The following is a 24,952-nucleotide window of genomic DNA, read 5'->3' on the forward strand; positions in this document are numbered from 1 at the left end:
TTCACCGGGCACATGTCCGCCGATTAATACCACGTCCAAAACATTTGTCCCCCAATCTACCTCCTCTACCCTACCCAACTCGTCAATCTACCGAAGAGACAACGCTTCCACCCAAGGCAGGGGCACACAGAGCGTTGCAGGACCCCATATACGTAGAAACCCCTCGACTACCGTCCGGATACAGATCGGACCTGATTCGGAATCGGTCAACACGAGGCCAGCTTCCTAAACGGTTTAAGGATTTCATCATGGGTTGATTCCATTCACACATGCAACTATGACCGCACTGGACAATTCAAGCCAAAATGAGATCTGGGGGAGCTGTTATGATGTTATGATTTAGATCTCGTTTTGACTTGGGGACGCCGTCATACTGTCTACCACGTGTCACCGTGACGACCACCACTCAAGTTTCATGATTCCTGACCGCTTTGGGGAGAAACTGACTACGTAGGGATTCACGCTACGATCGCTACCATGGCACCAAAGTCGAGGCACATGATCATGGTTACCTCCACAAAATTACGGGCAAAACGCTTAGATGCCTTACACACCGTAGCGAAAACAACAACCCAAAAGAAACACAGTTTTCTCGACATGGAGGCAATTTCTTCATCACTAACCGTTTGTCTACAACTACGTCCGCGTGCTTGCTATATTTAGCGAAGCCAAGGAAAAGACAGCAGAAGGACCACCAGCCTCGCCATCACCACAACGCTACGGCTGTCGCGACCAATGCTACTACTACTACAACGAAGGCTTCGGCGCGCCTTCTAACAACAACAACTATCGCTATTGACACACGATTATAACCAGCACTGCTGCTACTACCATTACCAACGAAGGCTTCGTCGCGCCTTCTAACAACAACAACTATCGCTATTGACACACGATTATAACCAGCACTGCTGCTACTACCATTACCAACGAAGGCTTCGTCGCGCCTTCTAACAACAACAACTATCGCTATTGACACACGATTATAACCAGCACTGCTGCTACTACCATTACCAACGAAGGCTTCGTCGCGCCTTCTAACAACAACAACTATCGCTATTGACACACGATTATAACCAGCACTGCTGCTACTACCATTACCAACGAAGGCTTCGTCGCGCCTTCTAACAACAACAACTATCGCTATTGACACACGATTATAACCAGCACTGCTGCTACTACCATTACCAACGAAGGCTTCGTCGCGCCTTCTAACAACAACAACTATCGCTATTGACACACGATTATAACCAGCACTGCTGCTACTACCATTACCAACGAAGGCTTTGGCGCGCCTTCTAACAACAACAACTATCGCTATTGACACACGATTATAACCAGCACTGCTGCTACTACCATTACCAACGAAGGCTTCGTCGCGCCTTCTAACAACAACAACTATCGCTATTGACACACGATTATAACCAGCACTGCTGCTACTACCATTACCAACGAAGGCTTCGTCGCGCCTTCTAACAACAACAACTATCGCTATTGACACACGATTATAACCAGCACTGCTGCTACTACCATTACCAACGAAGGCTTCGTCGCGCCTTCTAACAACAACAACTATCGCTATTGACACACGATTATAACCAGACCAGCACTGCTGCTACTACTATTACAAACGAAGGTTTCGTCGTGCCTTATAACCACAATAACAACAACTAACAACAATCTGCCATCTTCACCCCAAGGACAGCTCGTTATTATTCTGTGTTATTTATTAGAAAATAAATTGTTGAGTTCGTTCAAATCTTAATCCTGTGTTGTCTATTCTTTTTGCTTGTCACCATACGCTTCGTAACATAACATATATGATTTTTAATACATATTTAATATATTAAGCGACATTGACTTCTAACAAACTCGTCACACCATATTTTAAAGTGCCCGTAAAAGTTATTTTATTTGGAATCTCTTTTCAGAAATTAAAAAAAACAAAAACAAACAAGACGAAAACATGTTCATTTTATTATCATGATTTGCTAATAAATAAATAACTATAAATAATATAATTATGTAGATTTGGACTTGGGCCACTTGATCTAATCTGAAGGAGTAAACTAAAGATTGTCTCTTACAATGTGATATTATCTGTATTGAACTGTGTAGCACAATATTAGTTTCTGAGTATTTATTAGTACTTATTAACTTATTCCATTTGGGTCCGTTCTATATTTAAAATACAAGGAACACTATTTTCAAAGAAATGTTAATAAACTCATATTTGTTGCATGTTATTTGTTTTTCTAGCTATTTAACGACATTTTTTGCGCTATTAAAAAAAAATGTCAGCTTTATCAAAACATATTTGTTGATTAAATATATTCCTCATTCCATGGAATTTCCACGGGTTCTGTGATAGAAGGAGAGTTAGCAAACTAGATAGATAGATAGATGTATCAGAATTTTTGTGGAATTTTTGACACCCCTAACACAAAACTGCGAATAAAATATTAAAAAAAAAAAAAACTCGTCATTTCTCTTTTAAAAGTGGGTTGTTTATTTTCTTTATGGAATATTCTTCCAAAATAAACTATTAAAGTTGTTTAAAAAATAGAAATATTATTTTTTATTTAAAAAAAAAACACTGTTTACAAAGTGCCTGCCATGTTTTTTACGTAATGAAATCAATTGCATTTTATGAGTTACTTTTTATTTCAATTTTTAAAATTTAAAAATCTATCAAAATTTTTCTAATGGTTAAATTTTTACGATATTTTCAGGGTCAATGTGAAATTTTATGCTCTTTCCAATAAACCGAATATAACATTTTATACATAATTATTATTTTTAAATACACCCCCAGCCCATTTTGAAATGTCTATTAAAAGTAAATAATTAATTTACGCACCAAAGTTTTATGTATCACAAATTGAAGATAAAAGATGAATAAATAAAATAATCTAATTTAAAACAACAAAAAAGAAGTGTTTTTTTGGAAATTTAAACGTAAAGTCCAAAGTGTAAAACCTTTTGTTAAACTACGTTGATTTTTTTTAAGTGAAAGCTCATGTGATGCTTACATAGTCAAGTAAATATCGGATGCTGACGACAATTTTTTCTATTTCATTTAGTGTTTTCTTTAAAAAATCAAACAGTGTTTACTGAACTTTTCCTATTTCATTTAATGTTTTCTCTTTTTAGATATTGAAAAAATAATTCACTCAATAAAGTAGGAATAAAATATATTATTTAAAAACTCATGTATTTCATTAAGAGAATAAAAAAAATCGGCAGAATGAGTTTGTTTTTAAACGATAAAAACTGTTAGTTTTAACTAAACAAAAAATATATGAATAAACACAATTGCCCAATTACGTTTACACATTTATTATACACTGACAAACATTTAAACAACAACAAAACACAATACAATAGTGACAGTTTGATAAGACTCACCGACTGGTGGAAAAAGTTCTCAGAGCTTACCTCATGGTGGAACGAAGGTTCTCCTCTTCTTGAGAGGGAAAGGCCACACGTCTGCCCTTGACCAAAGGGAAAAACCAACCAGCTTAGAGCAGGGGCAGATTACTCCTCCCCAGTGTCCTCTAATTTTTAGTTCCCTACAAAACTATTAAGTGAATGTGTTCAGTTTTCAGTGACGGTGGCCCCAAAATACTAATTTTGGCTTACAGCACGCAATAGAAAGAGAGATTAATTGTGACGCTTAGTGTGACCGAAGATTCAACGCGAAAAAAGCAGATATTTATCTCCTTTTATTTCAACTGTGAAAAACATTTGATCGCGCGTTCTTTTGAATACTTGCTTTAAAAAGTAATTTATTTAAAAAGGACATGGAATATAAAATATAAATATGGATAAATTCTTAACAATGAAAAATTGAAGTACTCATTGGACAGTATTTTTTATAGGTAAGTGATTTTTTGGAATTTATATATATTTTTTGTAATCGAAGTAAGTAAATTTCGTTGATTTTTTTAAATCTTTTTTAAAGAAAACCGATTTTAAAAAACAAAGATTGCATAATTTGCCATTAAACCTGTTACTTTTTTAAAATTTGGTCTTTGCTCCTTTAATTGAAAAAAATCAGGTTTTGAATTACATTTTTCAAGTAGTTATAAGCTTCGAAACACCTGATAGATAGATAGATAGATAGATAGCATATCTAAAGCAAAATAGATGATTGGAAATAATATCTACTTCCCTATATTTATGATTAAACTTTAATTAACAAAAATAATTTATCATGATGAAAATAATTTTTGTAGCCTTCAAATGAAGAAAATATACTATTTTGATTAATAGCGTGCGAAAAAAAATAATGGCCAAAATCACTTGGAAAATCAAAATTGCGAAATATGAAACGTCGGGCATATGAAACGAAACACGCGTTTCGGCTATTGAAGGAGAATCGTTCATTTAATGTAATTTGAATAAAAATAATTTTTAAAAAATAAATACTATCGAGTGTTTTTTTTTTATTTATTTCTTGGTGGGGACGTAAAAAACCAATATAACAAAAATAAATAAATAAATAAATAAAATAAAGTAAAAGAAAATAGATATTTTTTAGAACCTACCCAAGCGCAGTATAAACACCCCCAACCTCATGTTAAGAACGGCTTTCGAAATAAACACCCCTCATCTCGAAAGCCGTTCTTTAAATGTGAGGTTGGGGGTGTTTATTCCGAAAGCCGTTCATAACATGTGGAGGTTGGGGCTGTTTATACTACGCTAGGGCAGGTCGTAAAAAATATCAATAAATGTTATCAAATGCGAGATGAGTTACTCTTCTAGCTAGTTTTTTTTTTGTTTTTTTACCGAAATATTTTGCATTTAACGAGGAGTTGTTTATTCATCATAAAAATTGTGTGTACATTTCTTAGACATACAACAAGTGCCAGGCAGGTGTTATATAACAAAAAATGCTCAATTTAATGATAAGGCATGAAGCCCGAAAGGAATGGGTGGGAGGAAGGGGTGTCGGGAGTCGTCCACTGGTCTATTCCCTAAAACTAGTTGCAATCACTACAATACCGCATTCACTCTATGAACCTAAGCTATTTGAAATCTACCCAGATGAGATGAAAATGACATATTTACAATGCTAATATATATATATATATATATATATATATATATATATTAGGGATTTTTTTTATATACAAAAATTGGATGATGTGTATGATATATGAAGTTGTGATGTGTATGAAATGATTAAAAGAAAAATAACAGTAATACAAAATAAAGAAACCAAATAAAATGCTAATGATGATGTGTTAGCAGGAACCCTACCTTCCTAATCTAATTCCGAAATGCTTCCTGTTTTCCGATTCACTACCGAAAACAAGGGAGTCATTTCCTAAGTGGGAGTGGGCAGTCTACGGATAAAACAAATGGGTGGGGTTTGCGGGGACGTTCGGTGACCTCCAAGAAGTGTACCGTGGGGATGGACAGGATCAAAAATAAATTATTGGGTGCGGGCTTCTTGGAGGTATTCTAACACCTGGAAAAATGAATAATGGGGCCCTAAGATTCATTCATACCAACTAGCTAAGGGACTGATCCACCATGATGGGATTTTCTTGTTTGTTCTTATAGTCGGCATGTGCCATGCCTAGGTAGGGAACACGTATTCGAGCCTGTTTTGTGTGAATGCGCACAAACTAGCAGTGTGTATCAACCTACGACTGAATACCGAGCGGGATAGCCTCCTTCTATCACATCTGATTTTGATTTTAAGTTGATGTTTAAAATGCGAAATCAGATCGTAATGAGAGATTGGATCCCCCCTCGCCCTATCTCTATGCATGATGTTCACACAACTAGTCTAGCTACGCCTTAGATTGCTAGGAACACCATTCATTTTTCCCTAGGCCACAGCGGATCTACATTGTAGACAACGGCTGCTAGATCCAGGCACGTCCCCTGGTCGGGAACGATGCGAGCCGTGAGCTCGCTGACATATGCCCAGTATACTCATAGCTTGGAGCACTCGAAAAAAGCATGTTCCACAGTTTCCTTGTGATCCTCCTCGCACCGAGGATAATTTGTGATCCTCCTCGCACCGAGGATAATTCTAGGCTGGGCCCGGTCACTGGACCTCGGCAACACTGAGCGCCTCTCAGCATTTGTTGTAGAACCGCGGCTGCTTTCTCGGCTTGCGTCTACTTTTGACTGAGTAATCGGGGATGAGGTCGGGAAAAGCTCTACTGACAACAGAGCCCCCACGCAGATTCTTCTGCCAGAGTTCTACTCAGGAACGCCAGCCTCTCAACACGTTTGTGGCTCATCAAATCTGGCATCCCCAAGCCCCCATCAATCGGACGTTGAGTACAGACCTACGGACCAGCGGCTGCCGCCCATTCCACAAAAGGAAAAAGAGCAATCAGGTCAAAGTCGCAAGACGAACCGCAGGCAGGGGAAGTACAGCCAGCTTGTAAAGGATGAGCGGAAAGATGTATGTAGTACATGCCTCCTCTCTACCTTTGAGGGACAACCTCCTCCGAAGCCAAGTCCTCACTGACGCTCCGACCTTTGCCTGTACCTCCGACCAGTTTTTGTCGAGCTGGAGGCCCGGTCCGAATCAAACTCCAAGTATGCGAACCGGGCCGTCAGTCCAGCCAAAAGAGCCTGGCAGTGCTAAAGAGCCCTGCCAGGCAGCCAACCTCAAGTCGACGGACTTGCTAAGATTGACAACTGCTCCTGTGACTTGAGTGCCTTAATCACCACGAAAATGTCACAATGGCTCGACACACACACAGTGACATCATTGGCAAACGCGGATACCCCAGTCCGCGCACCGCCAGGCAATTCAATAGCACGTAGGGCCAGTCCAGTCTCCCCAGTCCTCAGCTTGCACAAGAAAGGTTCTAACGCGAGGACATATAACAGGGGAGACAATGGGTACCCCTGGCGCACTGACCAGGAAGTAGCGAACGGCGCCGACCGCACCTTGTTTACCTGCACGACTGATGTTGACCGAGCATACAGAATGGAGATCCATCAGCGGAAGTCAGGCCCAAAACCGCCAGCCTCCAATACATATCCCAAGAAGCGATGGTTCACCCTGTCGAACGCCTTGGACTGATCCAAATTGATCAGCGTGGCTTCAGTGTCGTCTTCTAAGTTTTCTATGATCATGCGGATCAACTGCAGATTGTTTTGAATTGATCTCCCCTTCACAGCGTAATTCTGATCCGGTTCAACCAAGTCAGTGATAACGACTTGCAAACGATTCGCAAGAACTTTGGCCAAAATTTTGACATCTGCATTTAAGAGCATGATGGGTCTATAGTCATCTAGCTACCCGACACACTCCTCCTTCTTCTGAAGAAGCATGACCACTCCCTTGGTAACCTGACTCGGGATGGATCCCGTGTCAAACCAATCGTTAAAAACGTTCGTCAGAATGGGAACGAATATGTGCGACAGCCTCAAGTACAATTCATAGGGCAGACCATCGAGTCCAGGTGATTTGTTGTAGCCAACCTGCTTCAACGCAGAAATTACCTCACACTCTGCAACCCGACCATCACAACTAGCCGCTCGGGCTGCCTCCAGGCGGGGCGAGCCAGCTAAATAGTTGTCAAACTCCTGGATGCGGAGCCTGGAGAGCTGTACGAAGCGATCCTCGAAGTGAACCCAAAACCACTCGCAAATTTCCCAAGACGACACTAATGAGCGCCCTTCCAGGCTCTGGATTTCTCTGATGTAGTTAATTGATTTGCGCCTGAGTGAAGCTCTACGCTCAGAAGCGTCTATATTCACGACCTTGTTGGACATCTTACATAGCCTAGCCCTAGTTATCTGGCTCTGATACCGCTCGCTAGCCGAGAGGTTCAGGTCCCCCTTAACTAGGTCTATCTCTAGGGTGCCCCCCCCCCCGCCATCGCACGGGCCAACCTATCTTTTAGAGGCTTCTCTGCCTTGGCCTTATTTAGAGCGAAGCGTTGGCTGTACTTGACAGAGAAGTTTCTAATGCTAGCTTTGGCACTAACCCACCACTTATTCCCAGTTACCGCCCCCACTAGCCCCTTCTTGATATGTTCAACCAGCTTTTCCCAGAAGTCGGCCATCTTCAATAACGAGGTGTTCAACTTCCAGTACCCGGCCAGTTTGTGCTTCCTATCTAAGTTAATCTGAACCACAAGTAGTTTGTGATCGGAGTGACCTAACCAGTGGAACATGGGACAGGTAGTATAATCGAAGGTGCCTCTTCTAACTAGCAACCGATCCAAGTAGGTACTCGGGCCAGAGGGCCTATTAGAGAGCCACGTCAACATCTCCCGCCCTGGATGATCCACCCGAAACCTGTCGACCAGATCGCATGAAGCCATTGGATCAGAGAGGCTGGTGTCACACCCATCCATCCCGCTAGTCCCGCTCACCTTATCTACCCTGGGATCAAGGATAGCATTCCCATCACCCACTAGGACTAACCGTTCTGAACCCCCGAGAAACAAACACCTCCAACCGCCGAAAAAAGGAAACCCGCTCTCATGTGGTATTAGGCGCAAAAACCATGACGACTCGAAACGATCTATTTTCAACGGCAACATCGGCCACGACCAGTCTGCCATCAGCATCCGCGTGTACAACACTAACCGCTGCAGAAATAGTGCGTCTAACTAGCAAGGTAACCCCCATACTAAGGCGGTCACCGAATGCTGAAAAGACATTGTAATGCCCCTCCAGCACCCGATGATCGTCTACTGAAATAAAGTGAGTTTCCTGCAGCGCTGCCACATCTATATTCATGGACATGAGATCCCTCAGTACCCTAGTGGCTTTGCTTCAGCACCTCATACCCCTCACGTTCAAACTAGCGAGGCTCAAATGCGTAGCCATTATGCCTATTCAGTGTCAACCACCAGCTTGAAGTCTTTTGCAGTCAGGATGCCGCAGGATTGGACGAGGTTACCCGAAAGCAACTCGGACGTGACTCGTCCGTCTCGCACAATTCCCCCGACGTCCAGCGGGAAAGTTAACTTTATGGCCCTATAGAACAAAGGGTGGACATATAGTGGAACCCTCCCCTCACACCTATTCGCCAACTGTTTGAGGGAGTCGTGCCTCTCCTCCACCAACTTTGTGTCTTTGATTGCTGTTTTCACAGCCTCTATCATGTTCCACATGGCCCTGGTGTGTCCCACCCTCGTGTGACGCACAAAGGTCATGAGTAGAGGAGCGTTTTTGAAATGAGTAGGATCCGCAGTTGATAGGCCGTCCTCTGTCTACAGCTTCTGGAGTGGCTTCAGGAGTCCCCTCTGCCTGGGGGTTATTTTATTGGCTGCATGGTGATCCGGTCTCTGGGGAGGAAGTGGAGCTTCCTGGTCTTTTCTTTCTTACAGGAGAGGCCGACACCGCTCTGCGGCTAGTTGGTGTTGCTGGCCTCTCCCTTGACAAAGAATGGGCGCCAGCTGGGGGTGTATCGAATAGGGGTGGAGATTTCGGTTCAGCAGAGGGGGTCTGGGATTCGGGGGTGGGGGGGCTGAACCATAGAGACAGTTTTCTCTAGATGCATAGGGGATGGGGAACGGGACCCAGCATCCTTGGCCTTCTTCAGGTTTTCAGCATTCCACAATGACTGCCGGGCTGTTGCTGACTACTTGCTCCCCTTCAGAATCTGATGAGGAGACCAGATTCTTTCTTTTCAAGGACGACGACTGCAGATTCTTTTTCTTGTTCAGAGATTGCGGCTCCGTTCTCTTGGTGGAGGCGCCACGTGATGACCCTGAGGGAGCCTGCTTACGTTGTTCTTGCGGGGCTTCTCTTTTGGTTTAGAGGGTTGCCGGCGTGTTTGGGGGTGTCCTACTAGACGGTAGCGGCATTCGTTGTCCGGGAGGAATCATGTTATCCAGGGATTCCTGGGTGCCCGGAAGCGCCGGCCAATCAGAAGGCTTCTCGGCTGGTGACATCACAGTGGCACCAACTGCCCCACTCTCGCGTTCAGGATGAGCGACCCCCGCCTTCCTCCTCTTGGAGCGCGATCGTCTAACTCCCGCTTGGGCTGATTTCCTGCTCCTACTATCATCATCGCAACTGTCATAGTTGTTGTTGCTGCTGCCGCTGCTGCTCAGCTCCATATCCCTCTTTAGGGTTTGCGACAGCTCTAGGTCGAGGCTGATAATATTGTTAACAGCCTGCTCCTGGTCGTCAGGCACCGCATTCTTGATTGTCTGATCCAAGTTGGTGGTTCTCAAATGCGAGAATTCAAGCGAACCCGAATGTTTTAATCCCGGCCCCGGGAGTACGCTCCTCCTCTAGGTCGGGAGGCTGACAGTTGAAGCCCTGGGTCTCTCCCACCAAGCCGGATCACATCTCCCAGCTGGCCTAGTCCTACTGCTGCTGGGGACGGCAACATCGAAATTATCAGAGTAGCCTAATGCTCTAAACTCTGCTTCTAGAGTGTGGGGGGAAGCCCTCGTGCTGGCCTTAAGGGACACGGGTGACAGAACCCAGGCTAGGCGGAGTAGCAGAGCCCGGACGGCAGGGAGAGGGTGGAACAGTTGTGGATCCTGGTCCAGCGCACAGATTTGACCGTGAAGGCCCCCTCTGAGAACCGGACCCCAGGCTAGGTATTGCTGCGCTGGAGCCTGGACCAGCTACTGTCCTCTTCCTCATCCTCTTTCCAGAGCTAGACCCGCCGATTTGAGCGAGAGGGTTATTCCTTTGGGTTTGACCCACAACCACACTCTACTTAGCTCGGCCAGCTGCTTAAGACAGTCCGAAAAGAGAACCCTAAAACCTGCAAAAAATCCAAAAAAGAGACAGTTAGTGGCCCCAAGAAAGGGGGGCAAGCAGACCAAGGAAGCAAGAGAGATGCTTCCTCAAATAAAACCCAAAACAACTAACGCCGGACACGATAGTGTAGTGGAGACCGCCTGGGAACAAATCCCTGGCCGTATTTTCTTGTTTAATTATTGCGACATTACGTTCTAAAATATTGTTTCTTTATACGAAATAAATATGTAGTGAACTTAAAATTTGAAAATCAAGTCATGTCTAAATATTTGTACAAGAAAAATAAAATGATTTACAACACATCGTTAAATTTTGCTACAAAAATAAGAAAACTACAGCAATGTATTTAAAGAAAATTACAACATCCAAACATAGGTCTTAGTGTAAAAGTTTTTTAAATAATTAAGAATCGCATTACAAAAAATAATCTTGAATCACCCACATGTGAATAATCACATTAAAATATAGACAAACCCATCCAATCAAGAAGACCAGATGTCGTAATAATTAACAAGAAAAATCCTGTCAAATCGTAGACTTTGCTGTCTCAGCTGACGACAGGGTGAGTATGAAAGAAAAGGAGAAACGAAGCAAATACACAGAGCTAGCCAGAGAGTTAAAAGGGATTTGGATGATGAAGAAAATCAAAATAGTACCGATAATAGTAGGAGCACTAGGAACAATTCCGAAAAACTTTGAAAAAAGATTATCAGAAATTGGAATCAGAGGAATAACTGCAAAAGTACAACTAACGATAATGAAAACGACTGAAATATTAAGGAAAACCCTTGAATGCGGAGAATAATACAAGAAGATAATATAACGCATAAGCGTTACAAGGAATGAAGAACACCGAAGCTGCATATCTACAAGTTCTACACCCCCATCATTCATCCCCCCATTGTTTCATCACCGTTCTTCCCAATAAAAAAGTGATACCAAAGAGCTGAGAAGGGTCAAGAAAGACTGAAAGGCCGAGGAGCGAGCACTAGCCAGACCTCGGCTGGACAAGCGCAAAGAGTACTGAGACCTTGGGGAGGCTGAGTGCCACTTAAATTCCAGTATAAATCAATGGCCACTGCCATTGAGAAATCAATGGTAAGAGGCTGTTGCGATGATGCAAATGTTATCGAAGGAGGTGGAGAGAGCTGGACGTCTGGGGAGACTTGTTGTCACTCAGCTTCCAGAGAACACCACAGGTTTCCAATCAGATCGTTTCTTGACTTGTGTGAAAGCTCCATGTGAGATAATAATAATAATAATAAAAAAAAAAAAAAATAAAAAAAATTGGGAAAAAGAAAGAAATAAGAAGATTTAAGCAGTGTACCGAAGAAATACAAAAAAAAAAAAAAAAAAAAAAGACACACTACTGGGTTATGAGTAAGGGGTCAACTAGTTCTTAAGTTTTGGAAGAGTCAAGGGTTCAGTCGGTATTTATTCTAGTTTTCAGGATGGTCGTGGAATTTTTTTTGTTTTGTTTTTTCGTGGGATTTTTCCCCGGATTCGTAGTTCGGCCGGACCAACATAGGAAAACGCTCTCGTAATGTTATAAGGAAAATCTTTTATCTCGTAGGAGTCATGTGCTTATGGAAACGCGTTATAGCTATGATGAAGTTAAGGTATGTTCAAAATACATGTACCACACACACACACACACAACTGCATATGAACAATTACATATGAATATATCACAAATAGACATCAACATTTAGACGATCATACAACAGGACAAGGATGGAACACAAGACTCGTCGACGCTTGATCTTATCTACAAACTAAATGAATAGAAACAATAGTTTTAATAATTTGCTAATTTAAACAAAATAAAAATAAAAATCATCTTGTGACCCTTAGAAATAATAATAAAAAATTGTAAGGATGTAAACTGTCAAAAAGATTATTTCTGACTTTTGAAATACTGATCGAATTTGCAAATATTATAAGATTGGAACACACTTTGGAAGTATTTCTATATTTTATAGAGATTAAAACATTACCGTAATCTTGGTTATGGTCTTATAACGATTTTATTCAACCAATAATTTAATGACTTTTTTACACACCATTAAAATAATATATGATCATTGTTGTAATGGTGTTAGAAAAGAACGCGTAAGTAATTTCGAAGTGAATGTTTTTTTTACCCCCACCCCCCAAAAATTAACGAAAGGTTACATAATAAGGGAACATTCAAATGAAGCAGGGAAAAGTAAATTAAAGTTTGCCTCTTACAATGTGATTTCATTATTAGTATTGAACTATGTAGCACAATATTACTTTCGGAGCATTTATTAGTACTTATTAATTTATCTCGTTTGGGTTCGTTTTTTATTTAAAATATAATGGACACTATTTCCATAGAAATATTAATAAACTCATATTTGCTGCGTGTTATTGGATTTTCTGTCTAAAAAGCTTTTAGCACTGTCCAGAAAAATATCAATTTTATCAAAACATAATTGTTGATTAAATACATTTCACAACGTAACCATTTTTTATAAACATCCCCAAATTCTGTATCAATCTGTAAAGTTAATAACATTTGTCAATAATTCATGTTGTTTTGTAGTATTTTATCTACTATCTTATTTTACATACATTCCTATTGAATACGAAAATCTCAAATGAAAAGAAGTTTTTAACGCAGGACGCTTTGATATATACATGTATCTAAAATTATTTTTAAAAATCCTTTTATTCAATAAGTTCGTCTACAATTAATGCTTTTGTTTTATTTCTGTTTATTTGTCGAGCTTTCAACTTATTTATAAATTATAAATGAAACAGATTTTGTTTCAACGGAAAAGAAAACTTTGATGTACAGAAAAAATTATTTAAAATAATCTTTCGTGCTCTTTATTTTATTTATTCATTTTTTTTCACAATAGTCATAATATTGTTGGTTTCGGATGAAGTAAAGAATAGATACCCCGTAGCAGACGACGCCGCCTGGCGGTGCCAGGCGCACAATTCAACTAACACCGGTGATTCGACCTTGACGTTGACACAAGCACATGGCGTCGGTTGTTTTTAAACACGTCAAATAGCAAACATGCTCGAATATTCACCAGCATTTTTTTAAAAATATATTTACAAAACCTTTGAAGATTTAAAAGAAAAAGTATATATTTACAAAACATTTTAAGACAATTCAATATTTATTCTTTAAAACATTAACTTCAGCGACAATTAATATATTTTCAAAATAATATTTTTAAATATTACATTTTTACGAATATTCGCGAGCAAGATTTTTTAAAATAAAAGATATTTCAATAAATGGGTGTCTTTCTGAGTGCGTGTTTAATATATGTACAGAACCTTTTAATAACTATTTTATTCTTTTTATCAAACAAAAATAGAACTTTTATAATGACATATATATTATGGACTGTTTCGAAATTTTTAAATTAAAGTTAGTTTTATTTAAAAGAAAAAAAAAAGACGAGGTGGGTTTTTTTTTTTCAATTAAATTATAAACTTTATTTGAACTTTCAACAAACTTTTACAGACATAAAAATAGACTTTAAAGATATTTTATAATAATTTTTAAAAAATATATTTAACGAAAAGTTTTTTTTTATCATTTTATTGTTGAATAAAATTTCAAAGTAATAAATGGTGAAAAAAAAAATATCTCGCAAAGAAAAAACACCTCGTCTTTTTTTTTTGTTTTAAATAAAACTTTAATTTTAAAATTTCGATGTTTGAAAAACAGTCCATAATATATATTTCATAATAAAAGTTCTATTTTTGTTTGATAAAAAGAATAAAACAGTTAATAAACAATAATAATAATAAAAAAAACAACAGTCCATTAAGTTAAAATAAAGACTGTTTGAATAAAACTTATAAAAAAAGGTTCATTCTATACGGTTTTGGCTATTTCTTTTTTGTGCGTTTTTAATACAATTCAATATTTATTTACAGTGCGATGTATGTCGGTGGTCAGTGAAGGAGAAATCCTTTTAGGCCGAGGCAATTTTTTATGCATAATAAAATCACAAGTATAAACAATCGAGATAAAAAAAATATATTATTTTATTCACATATCTTTTTATAACTTTCATTTTTATAAAGATGAAATGTAGTATCACAAGATAGAAATCTTTTTATAATTTTTATTTTTATTTAAAAAAACTTCCTATTTGTTTACTTATCCACAAAAGCAAATTAAATACAAGTTTTTAATGTAACGAAACATAACATTTAAACAAAATACATTTAAATAAATGGATGTTGTACAGAAATGATATCACACAATTTGAAAAATGTATTTTCTGAATTTCTTTCATGCCACATAAATTCCTTCAGATAGGAATCTAAGTTAGATCTTCTACAGCCGAGCATTTAATAAATCGTTTATGGCGATTCCAATAGCTTTCTATTGTCTGTGTATGGACTTGGTTGTTTGGGTTCACAAAATGTTGTGAATGGTTTACATTGTAATGGGGAAATCCCAAATCAGTCTCTATCGTATTATATGCTTTCCATTCATCGCTATGAATGGTCGTTCCTGGTAAAACAATGTTTTTTATTATGGGTAATAAGGTTTCTTTATTCCTTTTTTCGACTATCTCCATGTATCCTACTGCAGGCTTACTGCTTGTATCTTTTCGTTAAATATATTTTTTAAAAATTATAAAATATCTTTAAAGTCTATTTTTAATGTCTGTAAAAGTTTGTTGAAAGTTCAAATAAAGTTTATAATTTAATTGAAAAAAAACCCCACCTCGTCTTTTTTTTTTTCTTTTAAATAAAACTAACTTTAATTTAAAAATTTCGAAACAGTCCATAATATATATGTCATTATAAAAGTTTTATTTTTGTTTGATAAAAAGAATAAAATAGTTATTAAAAAGTTCTGTACATATATTAAACACGCACTCAGAAAGACACCCATTTATTGAAATATCTTTTATTTAAAAAAAAAATCTTGCTCGCGAATATTCGTAAAAATGTAATATTTAAAAATATTATTTTGAAAATATATTAATTGTCGCTGAAGTTAATGTTTTAAAGAATAAATATTGAATTGTCTTAAAATGTTTTGTAAATATATACTTTTTCTTTTAAATCTTCAAAGGTTTTGTAAATATATTTAAAAAAAAATGCTGGTGAATATTCGAGCATGTTTGCTATTTGACGTGTTTAAAAACAACCGACGCCATGTGCTTGTGCCAATGTCAAGGTCGAATCACCGGTGTTAGTTGAATTGTGCGCCTGGCACCGCCAGGCGGCGTCGTCTGCTACGGGGTATCTATTCTTTACTTCATCCTTGGTTTCTATTTACAATGTCTCTCCACGAGACAAGGTCGTTTTTTAATGTGGAGAAAAGGAACAAAAATAAAAATTGTCTCAGTCGTAAAGGATTTCTCCTCCACTGACACAGAACAAGAAATTGAAATGCAGCATCTGAAGAACAAATACTACACTTTGATCTTGACCCGAATTCTGTTTCATAATCTAAACAATACAAAGGGAAATAATTCAGTTAAACTAATTTAGAGTTAAGTAATTTTTGAGTTCTCGAACTTTTATTTCAAGTAAAGATTAATTTATTTTTATTTAAGATAAAGTGATATTCAAGTCATCATTCTCCACATTTCAGTTGTTCGTAATTATCTTGTATATTAAATCAAGTAACAACAAGCCAACATTTTTGTTACTTCAGTACAAGTGACAAGTTTACGAGTCGAACTCTAAATATTTTTATTGATTGAAAGCTGGTTTTATTTTAATAATTAAATAACATTAGAAACACATTTACAACGATATATATCTGGTCATAAAATAATTTACTGTAAAAACGATAATTAAAACTTTTTATATTTTAAATATTTTATTTACAATTTCTTCTATAATTGGAATATTTTTTATTTTCTTGCTTGAAAACTCTTTTAACAGTTTTTGCGAATGAACCTCAACCTCAGTGGACAAAAATGATGAGGTTCGTTTGTTGGAGTGTAACCCTTTGAGTCATTTTATGCAGATTATCTTTGGATTTAGAGTTATTAATTCATGCTGTAGCTGACATACGAGTGATATGTTCTTTTTAAAGTTTTGATAAGATTCTTTTAACGGTATGGTTTTGTTTTACGGTACTTCATTTTTTGTAATTATTTATAATAATTACTTTAAATTGCAGTTTATTACTAATCTATTCAATCTAATGCTCGGTGAAACCTCATAGGAAATATTCAATAAATTTAATAATAAATAATGGTTTGTATTACTGTACACAGATTCGAAAAAAAAAAAAAACACAAAACAATATATAAATAAATGTTGTCAAAAGCAAGATAAGCTCCTTTTCCACCTAACTGGATACGTTTTTAATGCCTTTATTTAATGTAATATGTTAATTCAGCTCAAAAAAAAGTGTTTACCGATGTATTGGAAAATTAAAATGAAACCTGACTTTTTCATTGACACGGTAAGTCTGGGGAAAGGAGTCAAAACTATAAAACCAGACAAAATACTCTTAGAAACACGCTCAATATGTTACCGTGACATATATTCGGTGGGTTTTGAATATTATTTTGTCTTGGGCGCCATTTGCCTTTGATAACATCGATTTGTTATATATTTGTTTTTTGACAACTTTTTCGAATATAAATTGCCTAAAAACAATTGATGTCGAAAAATGTTTCACCTATAAATACACCTAAAGAGGAAAATCACATTGAAAAAAGTACATTGACGGAATATAGATTATATAAAAAAACATAAAAATCGCATTAAATTACAAACAAGAGTAAAGAAAAACTTTCATAATAAATTTGTGGCCCTGAAAAGGGCCGTTTGAATATGAAGAGAGATAATAAATTTAAGCTCTCTCGCCTCGGATACGACGAGCCAATTGGATGTCTTTCGGCATGATGGTGACACGTTTGGCGTGGATGGCACACAAGTTGGTGTCTTCGAAAAGACCAACCAAGTAAGCTTCACTGGCCTCCTGAAGAGCCATCACAGAAGAACTCTGGAAACGGAGATCGGTCTTGAAGTCTTGGGCGATTTCACGAACCAAACGTTGGAAGGGAAGTTTCCTGATGAGAAGCTCAGTGGATTTTTGATAACGTCTGATCTCACGGAGAGCTACAGTACCGGGCCTGTAACGATGGGGTTTCTTCACTCCACCAGTGGCTGGAGCACTTTTACGCGCCGCTTTGGTAGCCAACTGTTTACGAGGAGCTTTACCTCCGGTGGATTTACGAGCGGTCTGCTTAGTACGAGCCATTATGAAGCAACTACTACTTCAAATGATGAATTTCACTAGCACGACCGTTACACCTTTTTATATGGGTTGTTATCAGCTGCTGCTGCTACTTTTCTTTGTTAGATGCGCGCAAAATGTTCAAATATTTCCCTTTATTCTCATTGGTAATAAGGAATCACGTGGGGTGCTTTCAACTAGGTCCGCCGGATTTTGTGCGGAGACCTATATATAGTGAATTTGATTTGTTGTCCGCCGTACATTAGTATTTTCATACTACTACTACTTCAATTGACAACAAGATGTCTGGTCGCGGAAAGGGAGGAAAAGGTTTAGGAAAAGGAGGCGCTAAGCGTCATCGTAAAGTACTTCGTGATAACATCCAGGGTATCACGAAACCCGCTATCCGTCGTCTTGCCCGTCGAGGTGGTGTGAAACGTATCTCTGGTCTGATCTACGAAGAAACTCGTGGTGTCCTGAAAGTTTTCCTTGAAAATGTCATCCGTGATGCCGTCACGTACACCGAGCACGCCAAGAGGAAGACTGTCACCGCCATGGATGTCGTCTATGCTCTGAAGAGACAAGGAAGAACCCTTTACGGATTCGGAGGTTAAACCATTATTTGACCCAAGACAAAACGAACCAAACCAAACGGCCCTTTTCAGGGCCACCAACTTTTTCCGAAAAGTATTTTTCCAAATCTAACTTTTATGCGTTTATCTTTCATAACGTCTAATTTGATGGGGTTTTTTAAAACCCTTTTTTCATTATTCTGTATAATTCGCTTTTTTATTTTGTTTTCATTGCAGACATGAATAATTAGCTATTCTGTTTAAAAACCTCAGACTTAAAAATAATTTTCCAATTATAACAAAAGTATTAATCCCCATGTACTAACTTTCAATATTTATAATTCTGTCTTAAGCAAATATGGTATCCAGGTTTTGAAATTATTTATATCACTCAAAAAGAAAAAAAATCCTATAATTTTAAATAACATTGTTTTTAGGCAAGAATTTTAGTTAAATTCTCTGGGGAAATATTCAAAACAAAATAAAGTGGGGAAATTTTATCAGTTCTCAAAGATAATGACTGGAATTAAAAAAAAAAGTGATGATAATAAAATTGCATATATTTCTTCTTTATATCTAATCGATTCATGTGTTTTGATCATCGTTGGTGTCTTTTAATCAGGTGGTAATTCAATTAAGTAAATTCATTTTTCACTAAAAGCATATTTAGGTGGTTATATTGATGGGGTTTGACTCACGTGACAAGTGAATTCTACAGATTTCATTTTAATAAACACTTACAAAACCAAACGTTCTCTATTATAATTGCCCAACTCATAATAATTCCAAGTAGCAATATTATTTTAATAAAAACTTTAGTTTATTTGGTAAATGAATGTTTGGAAAAAAAAAATTAAACAGTAGTGATAGAAATCCATCCATTAGATGCAGCCATCTTGTTTTAGCTCCAACTTATCAACAAGGGGTAATCTCCAAAAATACCGTTAGGGCTTACAACATGGCCGCCAGAAGAGTCACGTGATCCGGTTGATCCAAAACATGAATCGTTGCAAATGGCGGAATTTTTGACACCCCCAACAAAAAACTGCGAATAAAATATATAAAACTCGTAATTTCTGTTTTTAAAGTGGGTTGTCAATTTTCTTTATGAAATATACTTCCAAAATAAACTATTACAGTCGTTTAAAACATAATAGAAGTATTATTTTTTATTTTTTAAAAACAATGTTTACAAAATGTCTACGCACGTTATGTTTTAAATACAGCTACTTTAAAATAAGTTAAAACATCAAAATCCTATTCAGGTAAGGAGAAAATTTATCTTGCCTTTGGTTACATTTTGTTTCTTACCATTTTTTCGTTTCTGTTAAATAAATGCCCTTTTTTTAAATCAATAGATGTCCTCAAAATTTAACAAAATACTGGTAGAGAAGCAGCACTCAGTAAATGTCAATGTGACAATATGGATCTGAGATTTGTGCACATTTTGAAATTGTTCACTTCTGGAAAATACTTTTACAAATAAAATCGGTACTTTATTGAGAAAGATGCGAAATATGTCAGTTAAAAAACTAATTTACGGACATTTTTATTGCTAAAATTCGACTAGAAACTTTTCCGTCATTTTTTTTTTATTTGTTTTAATGTAAACTAACATTTTCAACAGATAAGTTTTCCTATTTCGAACTGTAATATTTTGCAGATCGTTAAAAAATATTTGACGGCTTATTATACAAGACCCAAGAGTTATGTCCCTTTGTTTAATATAGTAATAGTGAAGTCATTGTTTTGTAATAAAACAGGTTTATTAACGGGAGATAACTAACAACTCAATTTGGTAAATTTTCTTTCAATAATTATTTTTTAACCGATTATTTTTCGTAATTTTGGAGAGTTTAATTACGTTCTAAAATATCGTTTCTTTCTAAATAAATATGAGGTAAACTTCAAATTTTAAAAACAAGCTATTAAAAACTCATGTCGAAATATTTGCAAGCAAAGTCAAAAAAGAATTACTACATATCCTTACATTTTGCTACAAAAATGGCGGGAAATTGTGCCTTGAAATGATTTTCTTGATTCTCGAAAACGGAATTAATATATATATTCTCTCTCACATCGAAATCGAAAGATTCTAATAAACAAATACGCAGCAAATTTCATAGAAAATAATCCCGAACAAAATTAATAAGGTAAATAAAAAAACAAAAACAAAATAAGTAAAATGAATAAATTCTATTGAAATAAAAATAAAATGATTTTTCTGTGACCCCTGTGTGTATGACACAGCACATGTACGTCTGTGTGCATATATTAGTAATACAATGCAGAAGTATAGGCAACATGACGTCCGCAGCAAACTATCAAAAACATTTTTTTAAGTCAAGTATTGTAACCCCATTTGGCTTTGTTTTACAATCCAGATACAAAAACGTTGCCAGAAAACAAATAAATGTTAGAAAATGTAAGATAAGTTCGTTTTCTCTATAACTGGATAAGATTTCAATATTGTTTTTAATGTAAAATGTTTATTCTGTTCGAAAAGCAAGCATTGAACGCTACCGATGAACATGAAAAAATGGCCGCGATGTCTTTGAAGACTCGACAAAAACTTCAAAATAAGAAATAAAAGAATGGGGATTTGTTTTACAATACACGTGGTACGAAAAAATTTCAAATAACAAATAAATGTTATTAAAGACAAGTTACTCTTCTACCTATCTGATAAAGTTTTTGTGGCTTTACTCACTTTAAAACGTTTATGCGGTTCGAAAAACTGTCTAGATTCAGGTGAACACAAGAAAAACTTGCAGCGAATGTTTGAAATTTCGACGATGAGTTAAAGATTAATCGATTTATTTGGACAAAAACTAAGTTTTTACTGTCGATTTTACAAGGGGTGTAATCTTTTAAATGCTGTTTCGATTCTATATGATATGCAAGAACTGAACTCCGAAATTAAGATTTGAAGTTCGGATAGACAATAGAGAAAATTCAAAGATATTCGCACATTAGAAGAAACGATTAATTTAGAATGAGTAGAATTTATCTTTTAAAAACTTTTAATGTTGGTTACTTGCTTGGTTGGCATTGATTACGTATTAGCTCTATTTTTTCTTTAATTATTTAAAAAGCTTACTTTTTAAAAAATTCAGACGTTAAATGAATGCCCGTTAAAATCCAAAACAAAAATATTTCAGTTAATATTTAAGTGCATATTATAATGCGATTGTTTTTTTTTTTGTTTTTTTTAATGTGATTGTACGGATAACGAATAAGAAAGCTGGAAAAAATTTATAAATTCAAATAAAAATACAGGAAATGCGGATTTGTATTACTGTACACATAGATTCGAAAAAGTTGTAAAAAAACAAATAAATGTTATCAAAGGCAAGCTTAGTTGGGTTTGTATTACTGTACACACAGATTCGAAAAAGTTGTCAAAAAAACAAATATATAACAAATAAATGTTATCAAAGGCAAGATAAGTTACTTTTCTACCAAACTGGATATTTTTCGTGTTTTTATTCAATGTAACATGTTTATTCAGCTCGAAAACCATACAGTGTTTACCGATATATTGGAAAATTCAAGATGGCGTCTAAACTAGACAAAATACTATTAAAAACCCACCGAATATGTCAACTTATTTCACGGTAACATATATTGAGCGAATTTCTAACAGTATTTTGTCTAATTTATTATTTTTTTCCGAACTTACCGTGTTAAAGAGAGAGTTGGACGCCATTTTGAATTTTCCAATACATCGGTAAACACTGTATGCTTTACGAGCTGAATAAACATGTTACATTGAATAAAAACACGAAAAAAGGGTTTGTATTACTGTACACATAGACTCGAAAAAGTTGTCAAAAAACAAATATAGAACAAATAAATGTTATCAAAGGCAAGATAAGTTACTTTTCTACCTAACTGGATATATTTTTTGTGTTTTTATTCAGTGTAACATGTTTATTCAGCTCGAAAAACATGCAAGTTTTACCGATGTATTGGAAAATTCAAAATGGCAGCCGACTGTCTCTCGGAGAGGGTACGTTTGGGAAAAGGTATTATAAATAATAAACTAGACAAAATACTGTTAGAAATTCGCTCAATATATGTTACCGTGACATAAGTTGACATATATTCGATGGTTTTTTAATAGTATTTTGTCTAGTTTATTATTTATAATACCTTTTCCCAAACGTACCCTCTCCGAGAGACAGTCGGCTGCCATTTTGAATTTTCCAATACATCGGTAAACATTGCATGTTTTTCGAGCTGAATAAACATGTTACACTGAATAAAAACACGTGAATTATATCCAGTTAGGTAGAAAAGTAACTTATCTTGCCTTTGATAACATTTATTTGTTCTATATTTGTTTTTTGACAACTTTTTCGAATCTATGTGTACAGTAATACAAACCCCGAAAAAATGATATCCACTTTGGTAGAAAAGTAACTTATCTTGCCTTTGATAACATTTATTTGTTATATATTTGTATTTTTGACAACGTTTTCGAATCTATGTGTACAGTAATAGAAACCCGGAAATGCTAACATTTGTATTAAGATTGACTTAAATTTACAAGTTCACAAATAAAAAAAATACAAATATAATTTAAGACCTTCTTTCCCTAATCGTGAACAAATATAAGTAATATTTACTCCATAGAAAGAGATGGGAATATTTATGAAATCTAAACTGTGAATAATCGCATTAAAATATAGAAAGTGAAGAAACATTCGTGAAAAAATGTGTGGCCCTGAAAAGGGCCGTTTTGGGAATTTTTTTCTTTGGAAGGAAACGGTTTTTACTTGGCGCTGGTGTACTTGGTGACAGCTTTGGTTCCCTCAGAGACAGCATGTTTAGCCAACTCACCAGGGAGAAGGAGACGGACAGCGGTCTGGACCTCACGGCTGCTGAGTGTTCTTTTCTTGCTGTAATGGGACAGACGGCTGGCTTCATTAGCGATTCTCTCAAAAAGATCGTTCACAAAACTGTTCATAATAGACATGGCTTTGCTAGAAATTCCAGTGTCAGGATGAACTTGTTTCATTACTTTGTAAATGTAGATGGAATAACTTTCCTTCCTCTTCTTTCTCTTTTTCTTGCCATCACGGGCAGGTTTAGCCTTACCGGCTTTCTTAGCGCCTTTCTTGCTAACTTCAGTAGGGGGAGCCATTTCGACGAATTTAGAAATGATAAAGGCAACTTCTTCCCTTCCGTATTTATACGAAACAGACCGGCTCCCAGCAACAATCAAGATATTCTCTCTCAAATCTCTCGTATTTGATTGGTCAGAAACTAGCAACTACAAAACTACACAATTTGTGAAAGCACTTAAAACAGACAAAAGAAAGCCGTTGTGTAGGCGGTAAAATAAATCAAAATTTTCTCTCATTTGATTGGTCAGAAACTAGCAACAAAAACTATACAACTTGTGAAAGCACTTAAAACAGACAAAAAAAGAAAGCGGTTGTGTGAAAGCGGCGGTAAAATAATCAGCAGTCAGTTTGCCGGAGCCGATCTGTCCGTATTTAAGGCAAGTTGCGTGCGTTTTGTAAAGTAAATCGTTTGAGTTTTTGAAACAGCAAACACAAACCTAAAAATGTCTGGTCGTGGTAAAGGAGGTAAAGCTAAGGGAAAGAGCAAGACTCGTTCATCCCGTGCCGGACTTCAATTCCCCGTTGGTCGTATCCATCGTCTCCTCCGCAAGGGTAACTATTCTGAGAGAATTGGTGCCGGTGCACCCGTCTATTTGGCTGCCGTCATGGAATATTTGGCCGCTGAGGTTCTCGAGTTGGCTGGAAATGCTGCGAGAGACAACAAGAAATCGAGAATCATCCCCCGTCACTTGCAATTGGCCATCCGTAATGACGAAGAATTAAACAAATTCTTGGCCGGAGTGACCATTGCCCAAGGTGGTGTCCTTCCCAACATCCAAGCTGTACTTCTTCCCAAGAAGACCCAGAAAGCTGCCAAGTAAATTCTCTTATTTCCTTGACACAACACAAACGGCCCTTTTCAGGGCCACTCAAATTTTCTCGAAATGTTTTTCGTCAATCTTTAGTTAATGCGATTTTTTCTTTCTGACTTTTTTGATTATTTATAAAATATTTTTTTTCGTTCATTATTTAACGCTCTTTCAGTAGATTTAATATAAAATTTAGCCTCATCATTTGAATTTCGTTTGAAGTAAATTAAAATGTCTTGACATGCGGTTTAAGTCAGTCGCCATCTTGTTTTGATTTCGTTTATTCTGTCTAAAGAGATTTTTGGGTTTGTATTACTGTACACATAGATTCGAAAAGGTTGTCAAAAAACAAATATATAACAAATAAATGTTATCAAAAGCAAGATAACTTTCTTTTCTACCTAACTGGATATATTTTTTGTGTTTTTATTCAATTTAACATGTTTATTCAGCTCGAAAAATATGCAGTGTTTACTAGGCACCGCCAAAACTGGGGGACGGGGCAGGTCA

At 36.6% G+C, this 24,952-nt stretch overlaps 3 protein-coding genes and 1 pseudogene across 4 annotated transcripts; 2 read left to right on the plus strand and 2 right to left on the minus strand.

The window, feature by feature from the left end:
- Positions 1-15,738: 15,738 nt before the first annotated feature.
- LOC145303430 (histone H3) lies at positions 15,739-17,956 on the minus strand. The gene has a single exon (XM_080144763.1). It carries the CDS (start codon positions 17,951-17,953, stop codon positions 17,543-17,545), a length of 411 nt encoding a protein of 136 aa, XP_080000889.1. The 5' UTR covers positions 17,954-17,956; the 3' UTR covers positions 15,739-17,542.
- A 236-nt stretch (positions 17,957-18,192) lies between these two features.
- On the plus strand, positions 18,193-19,555 carry LOC145303437 (histone H4). The gene has a single exon (XM_080144770.1). It carries the CDS (start codon positions 18,232-18,234, stop codon positions 18,541-18,543), a length of 312 nt encoding a protein of 103 aa, XP_080000896.1. The 5' UTR covers positions 18,193-18,231; the 3' UTR covers positions 18,544-19,555.
- A 3,697-nt stretch (positions 19,556-23,252) lies between these two features.
- LOC145240117 (histone H2B, gonadal pseudogene) lies at positions 23,253-23,714 on the minus strand (annotated as a pseudogene). The gene has a single exon (XR_013862484.1). The product of XR_013862484.1 is annotated as a histone H2B, gonadal pseudogene (transcript).
- LOC145240116 (histone H2A-like) lies at positions 23,698-24,696 on the plus strand. Its single transcript, XM_080103730.1, has one exon. It carries the CDS (start codon positions 24,077-24,079, stop codon positions 24,452-24,454), a length of 378 nt encoding a protein of 125 aa, XP_079959856.1. The 5' UTR covers positions 23,698-24,076; the 3' UTR covers positions 24,455-24,696.
- Positions 24,697-24,952: the final 256 nt, after the last annotated feature.

The sequence above is a fragment of the Euprymna scolopes genome, chromosome 19, assembly GCF_053919585.1.
Source record: "Euprymna scolopes isolate OS-2025 chromosome 19, ASM5391958v1, whole genome shotgun sequence".
Classification (NCBI taxonomy): Eukaryota; Metazoa; Mollusca; class Cephalopoda; order Sepiida; family Sepiolidae; genus Euprymna; species Euprymna scolopes.